The sequence below is a fragment of the Heterodontus francisci genome, chromosome 24 (assembly GCF_036365525.1).
Source record: "Heterodontus francisci isolate sHetFra1 chromosome 24, sHetFra1.hap1, whole genome shotgun sequence".
NCBI classification, from domain to species: domain Eukaryota; kingdom Metazoa; phylum Chordata; class Chondrichthyes; order Heterodontiformes; family Heterodontidae; genus Heterodontus; species Heterodontus francisci.
The window spans coordinates 73,189,361-73,209,567 of record NC_090394.1 but is presented as its reverse complement, the minus strand read 5'-3'; the positions used below and the strand labels follow the sequence as shown (position 1 = coordinate 73,209,567).

At 40.2% G+C, this 20,207-nt stretch overlaps 1 protein-coding gene across 3 annotated transcripts in view; it reads left to right on the top strand.

The window, feature by feature from the left end:
* trrap (transformation/transcription domain-associated protein) overlaps positions 1 to 20,207 on the top strand; it is a 218,468-nt gene that overhangs the window by 69,799 nt on the left and 128,462 nt on the right. For all 3 annotated transcript variants that reach the window (XM_068056569.1, XM_068056568.1, XM_068056567.1), the window contains 9 exons: positions 2,339 to 2,407; positions 5,888 to 6,007; positions 8,524 to 8,643; positions 9,987 to 10,148; positions 13,321 to 13,502; positions 14,331 to 14,529; positions 16,101 to 16,229; positions 17,041 to 17,307; positions 19,675 to 19,881. In XM_068056569.1, coding sequence (XP_067912670.1) covers positions 2,339 to 2,407; positions 5,888 to 6,007; positions 8,524 to 8,643; positions 9,987 to 10,148; positions 13,321 to 13,502; positions 14,331 to 14,529; positions 16,101 to 16,229; positions 17,041 to 17,307; positions 19,675 to 19,881 — 1,455 coding nt within the window. The remainder of the gene's footprint in view (positions 1 to 2,338; positions 2,408 to 5,887; positions 6,008 to 8,523; positions 8,644 to 9,986; positions 10,149 to 13,320; positions 13,503 to 14,330; positions 14,530 to 16,100; positions 16,230 to 17,040; positions 17,308 to 19,674; positions 19,882 to 20,207) is intronic.

Sequence of the window (20,207 nt, the reverse complement as noted above, 5' to 3'; positions counted from 1 at the left end):
CCACCTACCTATACTAGGGGCAATTTATAATGGCCAATTTACCTATCAACCTGCAAGTCTTTTTGGCTGTGGGAGGAAACCGGAGCACCCGGAGGAAACCCACGCAGACACAGGGAGAACGTGCAAACTCCACACAGGCAGTACCCAGAATTGAACCCGGGTCACTGGAGCTGTGAGGCTGCGGTGCTAACCACTGTGCCGCCCGTATTGCTGAGTTTTAGTTTTTTAATGGAATGTATTTTTGTTGAATTATTGAATTCTTTCTTTAACTGTTTCCCACTGTTAATTTATTGCTATACCCTTTTAGGCTATTTAGGCAACTAACCTTAGCCAGCTCTCCTTTATGTGTTTAAGTTGAATATTTTTGTTTGGGACTGGAGTATGTCACTTTCAATCTTAATATGGAATTTAATTGCATTATGATCCCTTTATGACCATCTGGTGCCAACCTACAAATTACCAGATTTATTCAATAGTGCATGTCAACAGATTACTGTACAAAAGCAAAATACTGCAGATGCTGGAAATCTAAAATAAAGACAGAAAATGCTGAAAACACTCAGCAAGTCAGACAGTATCTGTAGAGAGATTAACAGTTAATCTTTCAGGTTGATGACCTTTTGTCTGAACTGGAGGAGTTAGTTTCAACAGTTAACATGCAAGAACAGAGCCAGGGAAAAGGGGTTCTGTATGTAATATACTATAAGTAATGCATTTTCATAAAATAGTGGGACAGTTTTCAGAACCGCGTTACTTGCATGTTTGCTTGCAATGCTAAATTCCACAGTGCTTTAATATTTGCATATTTCAAACAAAGTAAGAATAGATACAGGTACCATGGGGATGCTAAGGGTGATCCAATGCTCTGTAACCCTTTCTACATTATGTTTTGATGAAAACAATGCTAAACTGAAATCTTATTTCAAAATGGTACTGATAATGTTGGGGAATATTCTACGCTACTTGCTTTTGCCTTTTTTTTTGCATCGGAAAATTGCATGAAGTAGTGACTGAAGTTAATGCATAATTGATGGGATAAGTTTCATTTTTGAATACTGGTTTTGAGTCAGTTGGAGGTCAGCCTGCTGAAAGAGAAGATCAGTTCACCTTTTCTCCAGCTCTTTGAGAAACACTGAGAATCAAGTGTAAGAAATAGAGAAACTGAAGCAGCATTTTTCCTGAGAGTCTCTAGGCATCTCCTGAACGAACTGCTTCTGAAAAGATCCTGGTTACCTGTTTACGTGTACTCGGATGCCAGGCTATAACATATCATCCTTTTTCTTCAAGAATAACAAGTACTTTGGTCAAAGCCAAAGTTTTATTTTTCCTTTGATAGGTGTGTGTGTGTGTGTGTGTCTTTATTGGCTATGTTGTGTTTTATAATAAATTAATACTTTTATTAAAGAAACCTGGCTGGTGGATTTTATTCTGGAATAGAAAATAGAATATATAATTGGCTGTATTGGTAACTGGGTACATAAATATATGTTGTGACCTGTGGAGAAGTGGAACTAGAGAAAGACCGTGCACCACTCTTGCCTCGGTCGTAACAAAGTGCAAAGCAAAAGAATCTCCTTGTGTTTTTATTGACTTCTTTCATACAACTGAAACATTTTGCTTCGATTTCAGGTAAAGAAAGACATTGAACCATTTGAATACTGTTTTTGTTACTGGTTTGCACACTTGCAAACCTGTTAGTTTGATAGGACATTCCGAGAGTTTTAGAAACCTCTAGAAAATTGTATGAGAATATGGTTTACATATTATAATGGCTTGATACTACTAAATGCCTTGCTGGGCCATTTCGGAGGGCAGTTAGGAGTCAACCACCTTGGTATGAGACTGGAGTCACACATGGGCCCAGACCAGGTAAGGATAGCAGGCTTCCTACCCTAAAGTGAACCAGTTGGGTTTTATGACAATCTGACAGCTACAGGCTCACTTTTTACTGAATTCTGTATTTATTTAGTTTTATTTTTGACTGAATTCAAATTCACAAACTCCCATGGTGGGATTTGAACTCATGTTCTCTGAATTACTAGTCAAAAATACTACTCCACCCATATCTAAGCAGTGTAAAGATCACTATATCTGTTTTTCAGTCATGGGATTGTAAACTAAATACTACGAGTGGGGGAAAAAATGCATAGATTTTTAAACTTGTGTATTTGTTTCTGCAATGCAATAACTAAACAGAAGGCATAGGGCATTTGGAATGGTAAATGCCATTTTAACCTATTCAAGTTCCACATTCACGCTGTTGTAAAGTAAATGAACCAATGAATTCAAACAGTGTGAAAACTAATTTAATGGATAACATTTTTCTTTCCAATCTTAGCAACACTTGCGTAAATGGATGGAGGTGGTGGTCCTCACACACAAAGGAGGACAGAGGAGTGATGGCAATGTAAGTTCTGAAAACCAGTCCATTATTGGGATAAATTTACTGCAACATTTTGTTTATGCAAGGCTTTCTGATGCAGTTTAAGAAATAATGCTGAATGTGACCTATTGTGACTAATTAGCAATTTATTCCTGTGGGTCCATTATAATGAAGCCTATGGGGTTCACTGTTTGCTTTTAATGACAGATAACCTTGAGAAAAGTATGACAAGTGATTATAATTTGCTGAAACTTTGTACTTAATCGTTTCAAGGATGTCTAATTAAATTCCAACATTCTAACTAATTTTAAGCCCTTTGACTTTTGTGAACAATTAACTTGAAAAATTTGCAACTCATCAGTTCCTGAAGAACCATTAAGAGTGTTTCCAATCTGAATAATTGTTGTCTCTCAGCAACTATAATGTTTCAAAACTGAGACACTACGGAAAAGCTTTGGTGTTAGCAAAGGCATGTATTTTAGATATCTTCTTTCCCCATCTCGCTCTTCCGCCACTCCTTGTCCCTTCCTGAACAGTACGTGTGTCGGAAGTGGAGGAAATTTATAGCTGAAGACATCATTCAATTAAATCGGCTGCAGCAACTAAAGAACAGCAAGATTTTAATTTACTTGCACCTCATTTTTGGTGGTGGCTGAGTGGGTAGCACTCCTGCTTCTGAATCAAAAATTTTAGGATTCAAGTCCCACTCCAGAAACTTGAGCACACGATCTAGGCTAACCCTTTTGTGCCACTGTTGAAGGAGTGCTGCATTGGCGGACGGTGCCATCTTTCTGATGAGACTCTAAACCGAGGCCCCGCCTGCCCCCTCAGGTGAATATATAAGATCCAGTGGCATTGTTTGAAAGAAGAGCAGTGGAGTTTTCCTGGCCAATATTCATTTCTCAACCAACACTGCCAAAACTTAACTAACCCAGCCGTTCATCTCATTTCTGATTTTGGGATCTTGCTGTGCACAAATTGGCTGCTGCCATTGCCTATCAAGCAACAGTGCCTCAGTTTCACAAATACTTTATTGGCTGTGAAGTGCTTTTGAACATCCTGAAGGTGTGAAAGGTGCTATAAAGATGCAGGTCATATCTCTTACATGCTGCCAGGCAAGATCTATAGGGAAATTTTAATACCTGTGTCCCGGTTGTCAACTTCCATATGTAGAATTTTTGTTGTGTTGTCCTGTAAAAGTTCCCCCTAGTGAAATTCAAGGTGACTGTTACATTAAATTTTAGTACCCTACCCTGCCCTGCTCCACTTCAATAGTTAAAGAAATAACTGTTGCAGAGCTGTTAAGCTCTTTGTGCAGGTGTGTCTCACGATGACACAAATTCTTCAGAGCACTCGGTCATTCCCATTAAAGTTAATGGGCTCTGATGTCGTCTTGATGCCCCTGTGATATCAGACAGACTTAACCCAAATTCTGAAGTATGAAAGAAAATGTAACATTTTGTGCGATTACTTCTTAAAAAATGGAAGGGAATATCATTGACCCTAACAGGAAGTTTACAGCTTCTCCTTTAACCCCCAGTATGTGGTAATAGATTTCATTTGTTTTGCTAACTTTTTATTTGTGTCATCTTAACAATTGTTTGATTTCTTTTCCTCGACTTTTTAAGTTGACAAAGTTTTTTGCAGTATTTTAGCTGTAATGGTTTTCGTAGAATCAACACAGACGCCGTTTAGCCCATTGTGTCTGTGTGTCTTTGACACAGTTGTCCAATTAGTCCCACTCCCCTTGTTTTTTCCCCATATCCATGCTCTGCCTTCATTATGGCAGAAAAACATATGCGAAACTGCTGAAGTGTGCCCACCACCATAATAATCCAGTCATTCAAACCAACACAAGACAGGCACCATTTGAGATCCACCCACTTTAGCATGCAACAAACTTTTGTGAACACTCACCAACTATGGTGAAATGATGTTTTGATGAATTTCTGGGGTTTCATTCATTCAGTTAATCATTCACTCAGTCTCATTATTGCGAGTAGCACTTATTGCCTGTCGTGTTCAATTTCCTTTGTGTCATGACTTTTGTTTTGGTTTAGCCTGCCATGGAGGGGGTAGAGGTGAGAATTCTGGTAAAGGCTGTGAGTGCAGCAGGAAGTTATCCAGTGGTGTTGTGATGTCTTCTCTGTCTTGTATTGAGCTGTTTTAGTAGTGCATTTGTTCGCAATGTGCATTTTGTTTGAAGTTGCAGTGCTGTGGAAACTTTTAGTGGTTGTCTTATCTGTGACTGTGAGTTAAGTCTAAAATGTTTAAAAAGTCAAGCGCATGTGGAGGATTTTTTTGTTTTAGAAATGGTGTTTAGAGGTTTGGTGACTTTATCTGTGGGGGTCTTGATTATGAACAAATTTATTCCGCTTTTCTTTTCTCCAAATACTTCTACTTATGTACGCTGCTTGTCTCCCAATCAGTATCTCTTGGGAGGACCAACCAGCGATCTAAAAAGGCTGTGTGATCTGCCCTGTTGCACAAGAAAACAAGTGCTTCTACTGACCACCGGAACTGTGGTATAAAAAAAAAATTGAATGGTTCAATGCTGTAGCACTACCTAGTGTCCAGGCTAACATTTCATTACATGTACCTAACCAAATCAACAGTGAATTAAACTCAACCATTGGACTTCTCTCTGCCAGCATGTCTTATGTCGGGAAGGATCTTAAAGTTCCTTGGTGTAAATTTTAATTTTCTTTTCTTCTCCTACCACCTAAACCCACCCAGCCCCTTACTCATTCTTGTCATAGGGAGCATATCAAAGATAAAGTACTTAGTTTATAACAGCGCACATGTAATAAGATCCTGGTGCAACTTCTACGTCAACTTCACTTTCCTACTCTATCTCTTCGTATCTCTTGATTCCCTTAGTGTCCCAAAATCTGTAGATCCAAATATCCAATCACATATTACAAAATGTGATATTAATTTAGATGCAGTGTTCAGGAGGGTAACAGTTTTCATTTTGAAAAAGATATTTCTCTGTGCAAACCATTTTGGGATGCGTTTGCAGATATTTTGTATGCACCACATGAGGTGAATATTTAAAGCAATGAAATGCTGACTGGAGTTTTCTTTATTGGGCAATTATTTAAATTATTTAAGGACTCATAATGAGTTGTTTAATTGGCAGTTTTTTTTATTTCTGCCACTCATCTTGGATGTCAGTTAGATTGGCAAAAAAATAGCAGTTTGTAAGACTATAATTTGAAAACGAAGATTATTTAGGAGCACAGGCTTAATTTTATTTGGAGCAATCAATAATCAGGTGACATTACCTTTCATATGAGTCAGAAATACCTTTCCAGGTTTGCTGTAGAGTTTCTTCAACTGAAGGATTGGCGCCCATTCTTTGCTTATATTTTCTGCTGACATGGAATTACAGTCCTGGAAGCAGGCAGAGTTATGTGTGTAGTTAATGGAGTGATACTTTACATCTGTACAGTAACTTGATTTAATGGCCCTTTTCATAATGTTTCGAATTTGCTTGCACAGGAAATGAAAATCTGCTCGGCCATTATTAATCTGTTTCACTTGATTCCGGCCGCACCTCAGACGCTGGTGAAACCCCTGTTGGAGGTGGTGATGAAAACTGAACGGGCCATGCTTATTGAGGTAATAACATTCAATGCCTCCCTCCCTCCCCAAAATGATGAGAGCATTAAAACAGCAACTTGCCATTGACGAAATACAGTTTTATTTTAATGAAAAATAAAAATGGAGAATACTGCAAAACAATCAACAGGTCCAGCAGTGTTAGCGGGAATGAATCTAGAAGAATCACTCGACACTCAGGTCTGCTCCAATGTCAAACAGTTTATTTAGTTACGCCAGCGGGGAGCAGGTCACTGGGCTGTCCAGAGGCGCCTCCACCGAACAAAAGAAAATCATACATACTTATACATTTTTCAAGCAGTTACTCAGCCCATCCTGGCTGGACATGATCCAATCATAACGGTTATTGATTACATACATTACACATATTACCAATTAGATTACTCATTAGGCATCATGTGGCTACGTGATCAGCTCATGCAAGCCCCCTGATCATCATGTGATGTTTCCCAGACCCCCGTATCAACTATCCTTGAGTCTTCACAATGAATCCTTCTACCTTTATCAAGCTTGCATTCCTGATTGCTTCGTGCAGTCTGCAGTTACACAAAGCAGCTGTCTTATACACTGATATGAGGGGCCCTTCTTGGTCAGGCTAATTGTCTGTGCTAAGCAGTACCATGCTCAAGGCTGCAAGCTAACTAACTTGTCCCACAATGCCTTGGGTAAATACTCCATTTTGTAACAATATGTGGCTATATATATGTGTATGTATATATGTATTTATATATAATATATGTATATATATATATATATATTTATTTATTTAGCTGCATCGGCCACAATTTTTTCCTTCTACAAGCAGCATCTGTACAGAGAGAAATAAAGTTAATGGCCTGTAGTTGGTGGTAAGTAGCGAAGCAACAGCACTAACCACTGACCTCGAAGTAAAGGGCGAACTTACCTAATGTGATGTGGGGGCGAGAATCTCACTTGCAAGGAGGGAAGATTCCCTCGAGGTGTGGGTCTCAAAATAGCTCTGTAGCGTTCTCTAATGTGGGCAACAAGGACAGACCACTTGGTGCAGCAAATAGAAGTCCTGCCCGCAGAATGTGTCAAAACTACGCTGCAGCAGTATTTGTCATAGATTCACATTAAAAACTCATTGAAACAAAAGATTGTCGGATAAAAAAAATCAAATTTATACAGTTTTTTTGAAATGGTAGCAGAATCATGGCAACAAATCTTTAAATTAAATGATTTTGAAAGGTCAGATTCCTCCCACAGAAACCTCCAGAGCAATGCAGAATGGCCCACCGCAACCCACACAGTGGTTATCACCGCAACCTCACAGCTCCAGCGACCCGGGCCCAATTCTGGGTACTGCCTGTGTGGAGTTTGCAAGTTCTCCCTGTGTCTGCGTGGGTTTTCGCCGGGTGCTCCGGTTTTCTGCCACAGCCAAAGACTTTCAGGTTGATAGGTAAATTGGCCATTATAAATTGCCCCTAGTATAGGTAGGTGGTAGGGAAATATAGGGATAGGTGGGGATGTGGTAGGATTAGTATAGGATTAGTATAAATGGGTGGTTGATGGTCGGCACAGACTCGGTGGGCCGAAGGGCCTGTTTCAGTGCTGTATCTCTAATAAAAAAAAAAAAAATAAATAAAAACATCTGATTTAGGTATGACTCTTGAAGTTGCTGGGTCTGTCACCGGTGCAATGGTGGTGACCACTGACAGCTTTGCCATCATCAGCACAGCAAAATACGGGCCGCTGTTTCAGGTTGATGACCTATTGCCAAAACTTGATTTAAAAAAAAAAAAATTATTCCTACGTCTGTTTAATTGTATAATCTGTTAAAAGAATTTAAAAAGTAAAACCAAGGATTTCTTTGTTTTTTTTAATATACAATGTAGCCAACTTTTGTTAAAACCTTTTACCTGCTCACAATTTACCTTAAATACAAATTCTGGGCCCAGTTCACAGTATCTAGTTCTAGAATGTGAATACATACTAGACTGACTTAACTTAAATTCATATTCCCAAATTTTGCTATTTTGGATCCTTCGTGTTCCAATTAAATAAATTGAACTGTACACTACATTTTTTTTTAAACTCAAGTTCAGAACCCATGTAGTTTCAGTTGCCACATCTGTTATTGAAGCATTCTACAGAAACAATAGGGCAATGATTAAGAAGCTTAAGGATCAGTATTATTTGGAAGGAATTATTCTGCTATCTAGCTCCTTGCTATCCAGAGCGCGCGCGAGAGCTGTGTAAGCCAGGTGAAGCGGGATAAGGGGAGAAAATTGGCAATAAAAACGCTGGCAACTCTGAGATAAATGAACTGTTAACACATTTTTACATCAAGAATAAATGTGGTTAACAGTCTGTAGAATACCAACCCAGACCGAACCTTGAATCTAGAACCTGACTGGTGAAAAAAGTTATCAAATGATGGTATTTCTGTTCTGCAAATGAATAATGTACTGCATGTAACTGAACCAACAGAATTTGTGCTTTGGTTCTAATTTAAATGCAATTCTCCTATTGATCCACTTTTTCCTCTCGTGCAGGCTGGAAGTCCATTCCGTGAGCCCCTGATAAAGTTTCTGACACGTTACCCAGCACAAACTGTTGAGCTTTTTATGATGGAGGCCACTTTGAATGATCCTCAATGGAGCAGAATGTTCATGGTAATGCTCATTAGCCCCTTGGAGACCTGCTTTTTCAAGTCAGTGCTCCCGTAAAGTAGGTTATAGCAGTGATGTGTTGCTGTATCAAGTGGAACTGTGCTGATTTCAGTGGGAGTTGCTACTTCAAACTGACTTTGGATTAATCCGAAACCACCTGAGCCAAGAATCACCGCCACTGGCAGGGCACTGCTGCATGGTAACAATAAAATGGCACATAAACTGGAAAAACTACCTTCAGTGAAATTTTATCCTATGGATATTGTAAAACATTAGTGTTTGTCTTTACCACCTGTATCAACCAATACCACTGAAGGAAAGGAAAGCTAGCATTGGGTTATGCTTTAAAACTTTCATGTCTGAAGTAGAATACTGCTCATGCTCGTACACATGGAGAGTGGCTCCCGATTGACAGCTGATAGTAATGTCTTCGGGCACAATAAACACAGTTCTCAGTGGATGAATCTATCGCACAAAGCTGTTTCATTTGATAGCGTTGGTAATTTTGCCTGAATTGGCTAGGAGATGCTGCAGAAGAGATTTACTAGAATGATACCAGTATAGAGAAGAGACTGAAGAAGCTGGGATCGTTCTAGTTTAGAGCAGAGAAGATTAAGGGGAGATTCACAAGAGGTGTTCAAATTTGTGAGGGGTTTTAATCGAGTAAGTAAGGAGAAACTATTTCCACTGACAGGAGAGTTGGTAACCAGAGAACACAGATTTCAAGTAATTTGAAATAGAACTGGGGGGGTGGGGGGGTAAGTTATAATCTGGAATGCACTGCCTGGAAGGGCAGCAGAAGCAGATTCAATAGTAACTTTCAAAAGGGAATTGAATAAATATTTAAAGAGGAAAAATTTGCAGGGTATGGGGAAAGAGCTCGAAGAGTGGGACTAATTGAATAGCTCTTTCAATGAGCTGTCATCGGCATGATGGGCTGAATAGTCTCCCTGTGTGCTGTATGATTCTAAGATGGGGCTAGGCAGTGACAAAAGTAGAAAGATTGTATTGTTGGTGTAGTGTGGCTTTTCTGAAACCTTGTTATGTCTGATTAGTTTATGGAGAACTTTAAATTCCATTAAGTTTGTACTAACTTGTGCTGGTTTGATTCTTGTGGTCATATGGGAGAGCTATGCTCTGTTCTTCACACCGTACACGCCATTCAGTTACTACTACTACATTTAAAAATATAGAACATGGCATTGGATTAATCTTGTGGCTTTTATGGAAGCTAGTCTAGTGGTGTTTGAAGAGGATACTCATGCATCTTAATGAGATGGTTACCAAAGTGGACAGTCCTGCATTTTAAGACTAAAAACTCTTTTTCACATTTATTTGCTTTCCAGAGTTTTTTGAAGCACAAAGATGCAAAGCCTCTCCGTGACGTGCTGGCTGCCACACCAGGCCGCTTCGTCAACCTGCTGTTTCCTGGTGCACAAGCTGCAGTCAGACCTGGGTCTCCCAGTACCAGCACCATTCGGTTGGACCTCCAGTTCCAAGCCATCAAGGTGAATACATCTGCCCAGTTAGTCGACATCTTACATTTTACCAAATTGAGTTGTGTTGTTAGTCTGGTGTTTTTAGTGCAAAAAAGATTTAAAGTCACCTTATTAATTTTTAATGTGATTATGTAAAAACAACCAATGGGGTGTAAAACATGAAGGACCTTTTGAATAAATTGGGCAGGTCAATTTTCTCCACAATTAGTGCATTAATCAACAGGATTGGTTGGACAGATTGGGAATAAAGATCGACAGACCCAAGTTTGGAGTTTTGATTAAGCATCATAATTTGGTTGCTTCTCCCTGTATATCTCTTATCGGCTCTTCCAACTCAGCCACGATTTCCTTACTTCAAGTCCACTGGAGGACTTGTTAAGAGGATCGCTTGCAACAGTCCTCTGAAGAAATGGCCACAGAACCATGGATCCTGGAGCTCATCAGCAGGAGATATCAACCTTCATCTCTGCAATCAGATCATTTGGAAGAGCGTCCTGTTTTAGAAGCGCTGACAGCTGAAGTAGACAAGCTCCTGTTGCCCGCAGGGATTGATTGACTTCATCTCGATTATGAGAGCAAAACTTTACCCTTGTCACAGGGAGCTGTCAATCAATCCTAGATGTCAGGTTGTTAAACAAATTTCTGAATCAGGAAGTGTTCAAGGTGGTTACACTGCCCTGGATAATTCAGACAGTATGTCCAGGAGATTGGCTGATTGCAGAAACACCTCAGTTAGCAATATTCACATAATTTAAAGCATACCTTGCCAGGTTTCTCTGCTTTCAATTACTGGTGATAATGTTAGCATAAGCCTCTCCCCTTCAGCCTCTCACCAGACGCAGAATATTAACAAATATCTGTAGCTGTGCATCTTGGGGCACAGAACCAATCTGCTCCCATATTGAGACTGGTTGATCAAAGCTGGCAGCCGGCAGCCCACTCTCAATTGTCCAAGCTGCTTTCTGGGAGCTTGGCCTCTGTTAGCCATGGCTCAGTGGGTAGAACTCTCACCTCTGAGTCAGAAGGTCATGGATTCACTTCCCACTCTAGGGATGTGAGGCGATGATCTAGGTTGACACTGACTTTGCAGTACTGAGGGAGCATTGCAGTGTCGGAAGTGCTGTCTTTTGAGACGTTAAGGTGAGACCCCATCTGCCCTCGGGTGGATGTAAAAAAAAAAAATTCCCATGGCACTATTTCAAAAAAGAGCAAGGAATTTAGGGCGGCGCAGTGGTTAGCACCGCAGCCTCACAGCTCCAGCGACCCGGGTTCAATTCTGGGTACCGCCTGTGCGGAGTTTGCAAGTTCTCCCTGTGACCGCCTGGGTTTTCGCCGGGTGCTCCGGATTCCTCCCACCGCCAAAGACTTGCAGGTGATAGGTAAATTGGCTGTTGTAAATTGCCCCTAGTATAGGTAGGTGGTAGGGAATATGGGATTACTGGAGGCTTAGTATAAATGGGTGGTTCTTGGTCGACACAGACTTGGTGGGCTGAAGGGCCTGTTTCAGTGCTGTATCTCTAAATAAATAAATAATTTTGCACTGAAGTCCTGGCTAATGTTTATCCCTCAACCAAACCTTCACATTTCTTCCGTTAACTGAAGGTCATCACATTGTTGGTGGGAGCTTGCTGTGCGTGAATTGGTTGCTGCCTTTCCTACATTACACAGTGACTCCACTTCAAAAGTATTTATTTGACTGTAAAGTGCTTTGGAACATCCTGACGTCCTGAAAGGCACTATGTTAATGCAAGTTCTTTTATTCTTTAAGATGTTCTGGCTGGAACCAAAACCAGACTTGACATTTTGACTTCCTGGGGCAGAGACCTCTTGCCCTCAGACTGATCCTCAATTATTCAGAGACTTGCACTCTCTCTTGGGAGGGTCATGTATTTTGACAGAGTCATTCCTTCTCCGTCAAATGCCAGCAACAATCTTTGTTGCTCCCAATATACAGCTTTACTTAGATTGCTCTAATTGAACCCGGTGGCTTATAGGTTTGTGGCTGTAGCTCGATCCTGAAGTATAAATCATTCCTTTGCCTCTTTTTCTTTTCCCCACAGTGCTACCGTCATTGTCTATGTTGCTCTTTTCCTTCGGTTCCTCTTCCTCCCCAATTCTATGTAGCTGTGTTCTGTACTGCAGTATTATCAAGTATGGTCCACTTTTCTTCCATCCTTCTCCCCTCTAATGGTGGAGAGTCCAGTCTAGTTTGCTCAGCACATTCCTCTCATAATGTGCCTTTTCTGAAGTTGAACTTTGTTTTATTGTGCTCCTTCTCTCTTCCTTTGGTAAATCATCACCGTAAATTCCACTGTGTTATGGCGACTATGTACAGACTGTCATTGCTCTGCATCTCCAGCAGTGCTCCCACTAGCTGTCCTGGAGCGCGTCTGGAGATTAAATATGATATGGGGTCTGGTGGGGTTGCTGTCTGATGTAGCACTGCCTAAAGGCTGTGCCATTCATCCTCATTTAAGAAACAATCAAAGACATGTGCTTGCTCTAATCTACCTTTGCTTCGATTAACTTGTGATGTGCCAAGTGCATATATGACTGGAAGCAGATCCTGTGTTATATGTAGCTGGATTGTTTTTCTTTCTCTCTCTCATTTGAAACGCTCAGTTATTTCAAAGTAGTTTAAGCCCACCGTGAAAGCAGGCAAATTGCTCACGGTTAAGTTTTATGCTCATTGCAAAGGTGATAGGAAGCCTATTAAATCTAAAGCTTCAAAGTGTGCTTCAGGAAGTTGAATTTTGAGTTGATACTTGCGAGAACTCCGGCTAAAATTTTCAGATGCTTCACACGCTCAAAAATGACATTCAATTTAAAGTGAAACTTGACATGGGGATCGTGGGAGGTTGACGTGGTGGGAGATAGGAACAGGTGTAGGACATTCAATCCATTGAGCCTGTTCGGGCTTCAGGTCCATGCCCCGAAATTAAGAATTTCATGTTCTACCAACTAAGCCAGCTGGGTACCATCCAATTTATAAGCCAAATGTATTTACTGTGCAGTTTGGCAGGGGTTGATGAGAGGTGAATTTGAAAAATGAAGGTACTTAACGTCCCCCATATGTTACCCTTCCCCTATTCCTCAGACTGAGGGACAGTGCCAGCAGCAAGCTATTTATTAAGGGTTGGTTCAGCTACCCTGGCCCACCAGCTTCTGTTTTATTTAACAGATAATCAGCATTATAGTGAAGAACGATGGAAACTGGCTCTCTGGCCAGCCTCAGCTGGTGAGCCACTTACGACGGGTGTGGGTGAGTGATGCTTTCCAGGAACGACATCGTAAGGAAAGCATGGTTGCCACTCACTGGAAGGAACCAAAGCTCCTGGCATTCTGCTTACTGAATTACTGCAAGTATGTATTTTTTCTTAAAGGGAAAATTGTAGCATTTATTTGCTGCAGGGGGTGAGATGAAAGGTCTTTCCATTACATATAATCATATACTTGTAAATCTCTTACTCGTGGGGAAATATTTTGAGCATAAAATCTTAGTAAAACTTCTAGAGATCCGTGTTTAATGTTTAAGACATGCAGCTTTGACCTATCGCGTTGCTGTAATTCAAACACCTAAAATTCCATGATTTATGGATTTCTAGACTTTATGTTGCTGCGTGCCTATTACATTATTTTCTGAAGTGCACCTTTGTTTGGAATTGCTAAAATTCGTATAATAATGGATTGACCTGGAATCATACAACACAGAAGGAGGCCATTTGTCCCATTGTGCCGGTGCTGGCTCTTTGAAAGAATTTGCCCAATTGGTCCCACTCCCCCTGCTCTTTTCCCTATAGCCCTGCAGTTTTATCCAGTTCCTTTTTGAAAGTTATTGAATCTGCTTCCACTGCCCTTTCAGGCAGTGCATTCCAAATTATAGCAACACGCTGTGTAAAAATAATTCACCTCTCCTCCCTTCCGGATCTTTTGCTAATTACCTTGAATCCATGTCCTCTGGTTACTGGTCCTCCTGCCAATGGAAACAGTTCCTCCTTATTTACTCTATCAAAACCCTTCATAATCAAAGCGCATTTAACTATTTAGAGTAAAAGTGTGTGCACTTAAGTACTGATTCAGTGTCTGTTTGGGATTTGGTTTGAGGCTACAGCTACATTTACAATTTAATAACTGATTAGTTAAGTTTTTTTTCAAGTAACTAATCTGTTCTAAATATTACCATTCCTCCAGGCGAAACTATGCAGAGATTGAGCTGCTGTTTCAGCTGCTTCGAGCGTTTACTGGGCGTTTCCTGAGCAATATGACTTTCCTGAAGGAGTACATGGAAGAAGAGATCCCAAAGAATTACAGTGTGGTACAGAAACGTGCCCTCTTCTTTCGATTCGTTGAATTCTATGATCCAAACTTTGGAGATGAGCTTAAAGCCAAGGTGACTACACTGTATTGTAGAAATGAGCTGAGTGGCACTTTGAAGTTCCGGCAGGTATGCCCAGAAACACAGGTGTTTATCTCTTGGCATGCAAGCATTTATTTGGTAGGAAATGTCAGAACCAAAGAACTCCCAGACAATTGAAGCGCGTAAGGAGGCCTTTCGGCCCATTGTCCTTGTGCCAGCTCTTTGAAAGAGTAATACAATTAGTCCTGTCCCCTTGCAGTTTTCCCCATAGCCCCGCAATTTTCTTCCATTGAAGTTTTTTTCTAATTCCCTTTTGAAAGTTACTATTGCATTTCCTTTCAGGTGGTGCATTCTAGATCACAACAACAAATTGCATTTTCTTTTGAAAAAATGGCCCCTCAACCCCCGTCTGGTTCTTTTGTGAATTACCCTTAAATCTGTGTCCTCTGGATGCTGGCATCCGCTCTTCAGATTGCATTGTGAAGGCAAACACTTGGCATTTTTATAGCAAGGTTAATTCATTTGCTTTGAAGAGAGAAAAGAAAATTTCATGATATAGAATTTTATCATAGCTCATTAGATTAATAAATTTGAAAGTAGAATTATGACCCTGATCTATTTGGTATTTGATCACTTCAGATATCATTTAATTGATTTGTTAGCTAGAACTGGGCATTTCAAAGCCTCTAAGCCAGTTCAAGAGCATTTTTAATTGCTGCCATTGGTTCCATCACTCTCCCGAATGATTAACTATTATAATGTAACTCTAATGGAAAACTGTAACAGAGTATTTCTAGATTTAATATATTTGTGCATTTAAATACTTTCTGCTGTGATTGCTAATGATGGATGACTGGATTTAATTATCAGATATTCTATATGATTTAATCATTGAAATGTTTTACTTTTTAAATACCAAAAGAAGGCCCATGTGACCAAAGCAATGCAGGACCTTCAGCTGCAGCACTTTAGTGAAACAAAATGAGTTATTGGTGTTGCAATTAAACAAGAATTCACAACTTAAAATAAACTACAGAATATTTACTTGCGGTTTTATTTGCTGCGTGTCGTTCCATTATCTTGGACCTCACTTGTGGTCCAGTCGGTGCCAACAAGTATACATGAGCTATAGAACATGCTTACAACAATTGGTGGCATTTACTCAGCCAGATAAACTTTAGAAGGATGCAGAGGTTGGTGCACAGCTGACCTTGTGTCCTGTTGTCTGATGTGTTACTTTTGCACAATAACATGTCGTCTTCGTGTCGTTATGGTAGATCTACCTGTTCACAATAAGCTTTTGTTTATTTCAGCTTTTAATTTTGTGCCAGTTTTTAAAAACACTTTGCATTAAAATTGAAATTTTGTATTACATAAATAAGAGTTTATATTCTATCTTCAGAACTGGAAGAAGTAACCAAACTTTATATAATGTACTATTTATATGGCATGCCACAAAGGCACGATGGGCCAAATGGCCTCCTGTGTGGTATCATTCTGTGATTCTATGAACCTTGCAGCTGTTTAATTTTTCTAATGTATATACTGTTAAGGTTTATATTGTGCTATTTATTGACTTTTTCTGCTGTTGTGTTCCTGTTTAGGCTCTGCAGCACATCTTGATCCCTGCTTTCCAGTCCAGCTTTGACAAAGGTGAAGGGGAGCAACTGTTAGGGCCACCAAATCCCGAGGGGGACAACCCTGAAAGCATCACGAGTGTTTTCATTACCAAGGTAACGCTAACAACGTGGATTATAATGCAAGGCTCTTGTTGTTAAATACATGCGAAGGAATTTTCTGTTACAAATTCATGCATTTGTTCTTTGCTGTGTTAGTGTGGTAAACGGCTTAATTCCTATGAATTATTCATCAGTGTGAAAGTGTGATTATACTTCACGGGACTGAAAATGTGGTCCCACCTATGGCACCTCATAAATCATTTCTGCTTTTTTACAAGAAAAAGATTCTGGATGCTAAATATTAATAATTCAGACATCTCCACAATTTTAAGATGTTCCCAGCAATGATCTCTGCACCTTGAGCACCTTTGGAGGATTCAAGATGCCCACGGCTTTTACATAATTTATATTGTGTGAACATATTTTATTTATGTAACTGCGACTACAGAGTGTCATGAAAAAGAATGAGAAAATTGCGTAGCCTCCAGAAGCATTTCACTAGTTGCAGTATCTACATTATTTCAGTTGGACTTATTATCGTAGAATCATATTGCACAGTAGGAGGCCAATGGCCCATCGTTTTTGTGTCGTCTTTTTGAAAGAGCTATCCAATTAGTTCCACTCCTCTGTTCATTCCCCATTGCCCTGAAAATTTTTTCTTTTCAAGTATATTTCCAATTCTCTTTTGAAAGTTGCTATTGAATCTGCTTCCACCACCCTTTCAGGCAATGCATCCTAGATCATCATAACTCCATGTGTTAAAAAAAAAAATTCTCATCTCATCTCCCCTGTGGTTCTTTGGCCAGTACCTTAAATCTGTGCTTATTAATTATTATTTGATTAGTAAGTTTATTCTTTTTCTCAGGTACTGGACCCGGAGAAGCATGCTGAAATGTTAGATGCTTTAAGGATTTACTTGCTGCAATTTGCAACTCTTCTCGTTGAGCATGCGCCTCACCACATCCACGACAACAATAAAAATCGGAACAGTAAACTGAGGCGTCTAATGACTTTCGCTTGGCCCTGCCTGCTTTCCAAGACCTGTGTGGACCCAGCCTGCAAGTACAGTGGCCACTTACTACTGGCGCATATCATAGCCAAATTTGCAATTCATAAAAAGATTGTCTTGCAGGTAGGCCTCAGGTTATCAACCATGTAACTCTGTATGGTTCTTATGGAAGATGTAAGCTTGAGTATCAGATTTTAATTGAGAAGCTAATGGCTACATCTACCAACAGTGAAATCTGTTTAAACAGGTGCTTGTTCAGAGATGTACATTTTACAGTGCAGGTTATTTACAAGAGGCACTCTGAAACCATGGATTTGCGCAAATTGCAAATTACCGATAGCCTTCAATGCTATGTACCCTTTACAAAGTAAAACCCAGCACACAGCCTTTTGCAAAGTTGCTGTACCTGAAACTTTCACAGGGTCAAGATCACTAGAGCTTCCCCTTGCTCTCTTTCTGCGCCCCCCCCCCCCCACCACCCTCCCAAATTTTCATGAGGTCAGTGTATGTCAGTTAGCGCAAGGTTGCGGTGGGTTTTTGTGGAATAAACAGCCTTTGTGGAATAGCAGACTCCTTACCCAGCATGTATAGCGGCAGAGAAATCACTTGTATTTGCAATTGAATGCTTGCACGACTCAATCCCAGGGATAGAGCGGTTTCTCTGCAGCATGGACACTGGGTAAAGAACTCCCCATTCTGCTGAAAGTTTTTATAGTACAGGCAATAACCATTTGAAAATAAGGACACCTGCAAAAAAGAAAAAACGACTGCTGATGTCAGTCCCTGAGGTGACTGATTTTCAGGTTTTACTGTATATTTGTATAGAGCAACTCGATGTTCTCTGGCTGAGTAAAATTGGGTCCAACTGCTGTGTTTACCGTCGAAAATTGTTGCTATGTTCAACAGCTGACGCATTTATTTCAGACTTGGAGGTAAACAGTTTAAAATCAGAGACAGAACTAGATATTTTGCACTTAAAGGGCACTGTCTGGAACATCAATTTAATATCTCTTACATAAACCTGCTTAAGTATAGCATTGCTAAAGTAATGTCTGTGTAACTGGAATTGAGCTAGTAAGAAAGACTAAGTTTTTTTTTTTAGTTTGAATTAAGATGATTTTTATATGCAAAGTGAATGTTTTCTGAATTTTGTTTCAGATTTCGAGTTGTATTGGAGGAAAGAAACTGTTGCACAATTAAGTTAAATTAGCTTTCAGGTAGCGCATTCACGCACTTAGTTCTGAGTCAGAAAATCATGGGTTCGAGTCCTGTTCCAGGCTTTGAGCCCATGATCCAGTGATCCAGGCAGATATATCAGTTAAGTATTGAGGGAGTGCTTTGTTGTATCGGAGGAGCTCTTTTACGATAAGATGTTACACTGAGGTCCTGTGTGCCTCTTCAAGTAGATGTACGAGATCCCATGACAATATTCCAAGAAGAGCAGGGAGTTTTCCCGCTGTCTTGGCCAACATTTATCCTCAATCAATGCTTCCAAAAACAGATCATCTTGTCTCTTACCTCGTTACTGTTTGTGGGAACTTGCTGTGTGCAAAATTGGCTGTTAAGTTTGCCTAAATAACAACTGTGATTAAACTTCAAGAATATTTAATTGGCTGTGAAGTGCTTTGGGGCATCCTTAGGAATTTAGAGGTGCCATATTTTATCTGAAACGTTTTTGCTTGTTTTTAAAGTTAATAAATCAGACGCTTTGTAAGGTAGAAGTTTGTCTTAAGTACTAGTGAAAATGCAGAAAAACAACTGGTGACTGCTCCAGCACTTTACCTTGTTACACAGGCAAAATAAAAACAGGACTTTCAGGCTGGTGAGACATAGCTCCTATATAGCTTAATTAGTTCAAAGGGGTTCTCAGTTTTGTTCTTAAAACCATACCTTTGGTAGTGCTGGTCTTGGCCTCTCGTCAAAATTTAACTATCATGTGAAAGCACTGCAAAAGCATTTATATAGCGGTATTAATATAGTAAAATGTCCCAAGGCGCTTCATAGGAATGATTATCAAACACAATTTGACACCGAGCCACATAAGGACTTATTAGGACAGATGACCAAAAGCTTGTCAAGGAGGTTTGTTTTAAGGAGTGTCTTAAAGGAAGAGAGGTTGAGAGACAGAGGGGTTTAGGGAGGGAATTACTGAGCTTAGGGCCTAGGCTGCTGAACGTCCAGCTGCCAGTGGTGGAGAAATGAAAACTTGTATGCGCAAGAGGTCAGAATTGGAGAGCACAGTGATCTGGAAAGATTATGGGGGTGGAGAAGGTTAGAGATAAGACAGGCGCGGCAATGGAGAGATTTGAAAACAGGGTGAGAATTTTAAAGTTGTGGAGTTGTCAGACCGGGAGCCAATGCAGGTCAGCAAGTACAAGGATGATGGCTGAACTTGCAATATGAATATTTTTAAGAATTTAGGATGCCGACATCATGTAGAGGTCAAGCGTTTCTAAATTAAAATTTGGATGTTATCATGATTTTGCACAGGTTTTCCTTAGTCTGCTAAAAGCCCATGCTATGGAAGCTCGATTGGTAGTCAGGCAAGCGATGGCCATCTTGACTCCTGCTGTTCCTGCTCGAATGGAAGATGGGCATCAAATGCTGACTCACTGGACAAGAAAAATCATTGTGGAAGAAGGGCACACTGTGCCTCAATTGGTCCATATCTTGCATCTCATAGTTCAACATTTCAGGGTAAGATCCTGTTGCAAGAATAATAAAGTGAACTTCTATATTAACAACCTCCAAAGCAAAATGCATACTAAGCATTTGAGACATGAATTGTGGTAAGTGTAACATGCTCAGGGGGAAAAAGATAACGAAAGGTAACTTTGGACATGTGGGACTGAATTTTATTAGCGCGCCACACATCGTAGTGTGAACTCGATGATCCTAAGACACGGAGGCGCTGCCACTGAGCCCTCGCGGTATTTCGTGCGGGGGCACATTTTAAATGGAGGGGGTGGAGTGGCCGCCCCCCAATGACGTAGAGGGGGCAGCCACTTCGTCCCTGGCAATGG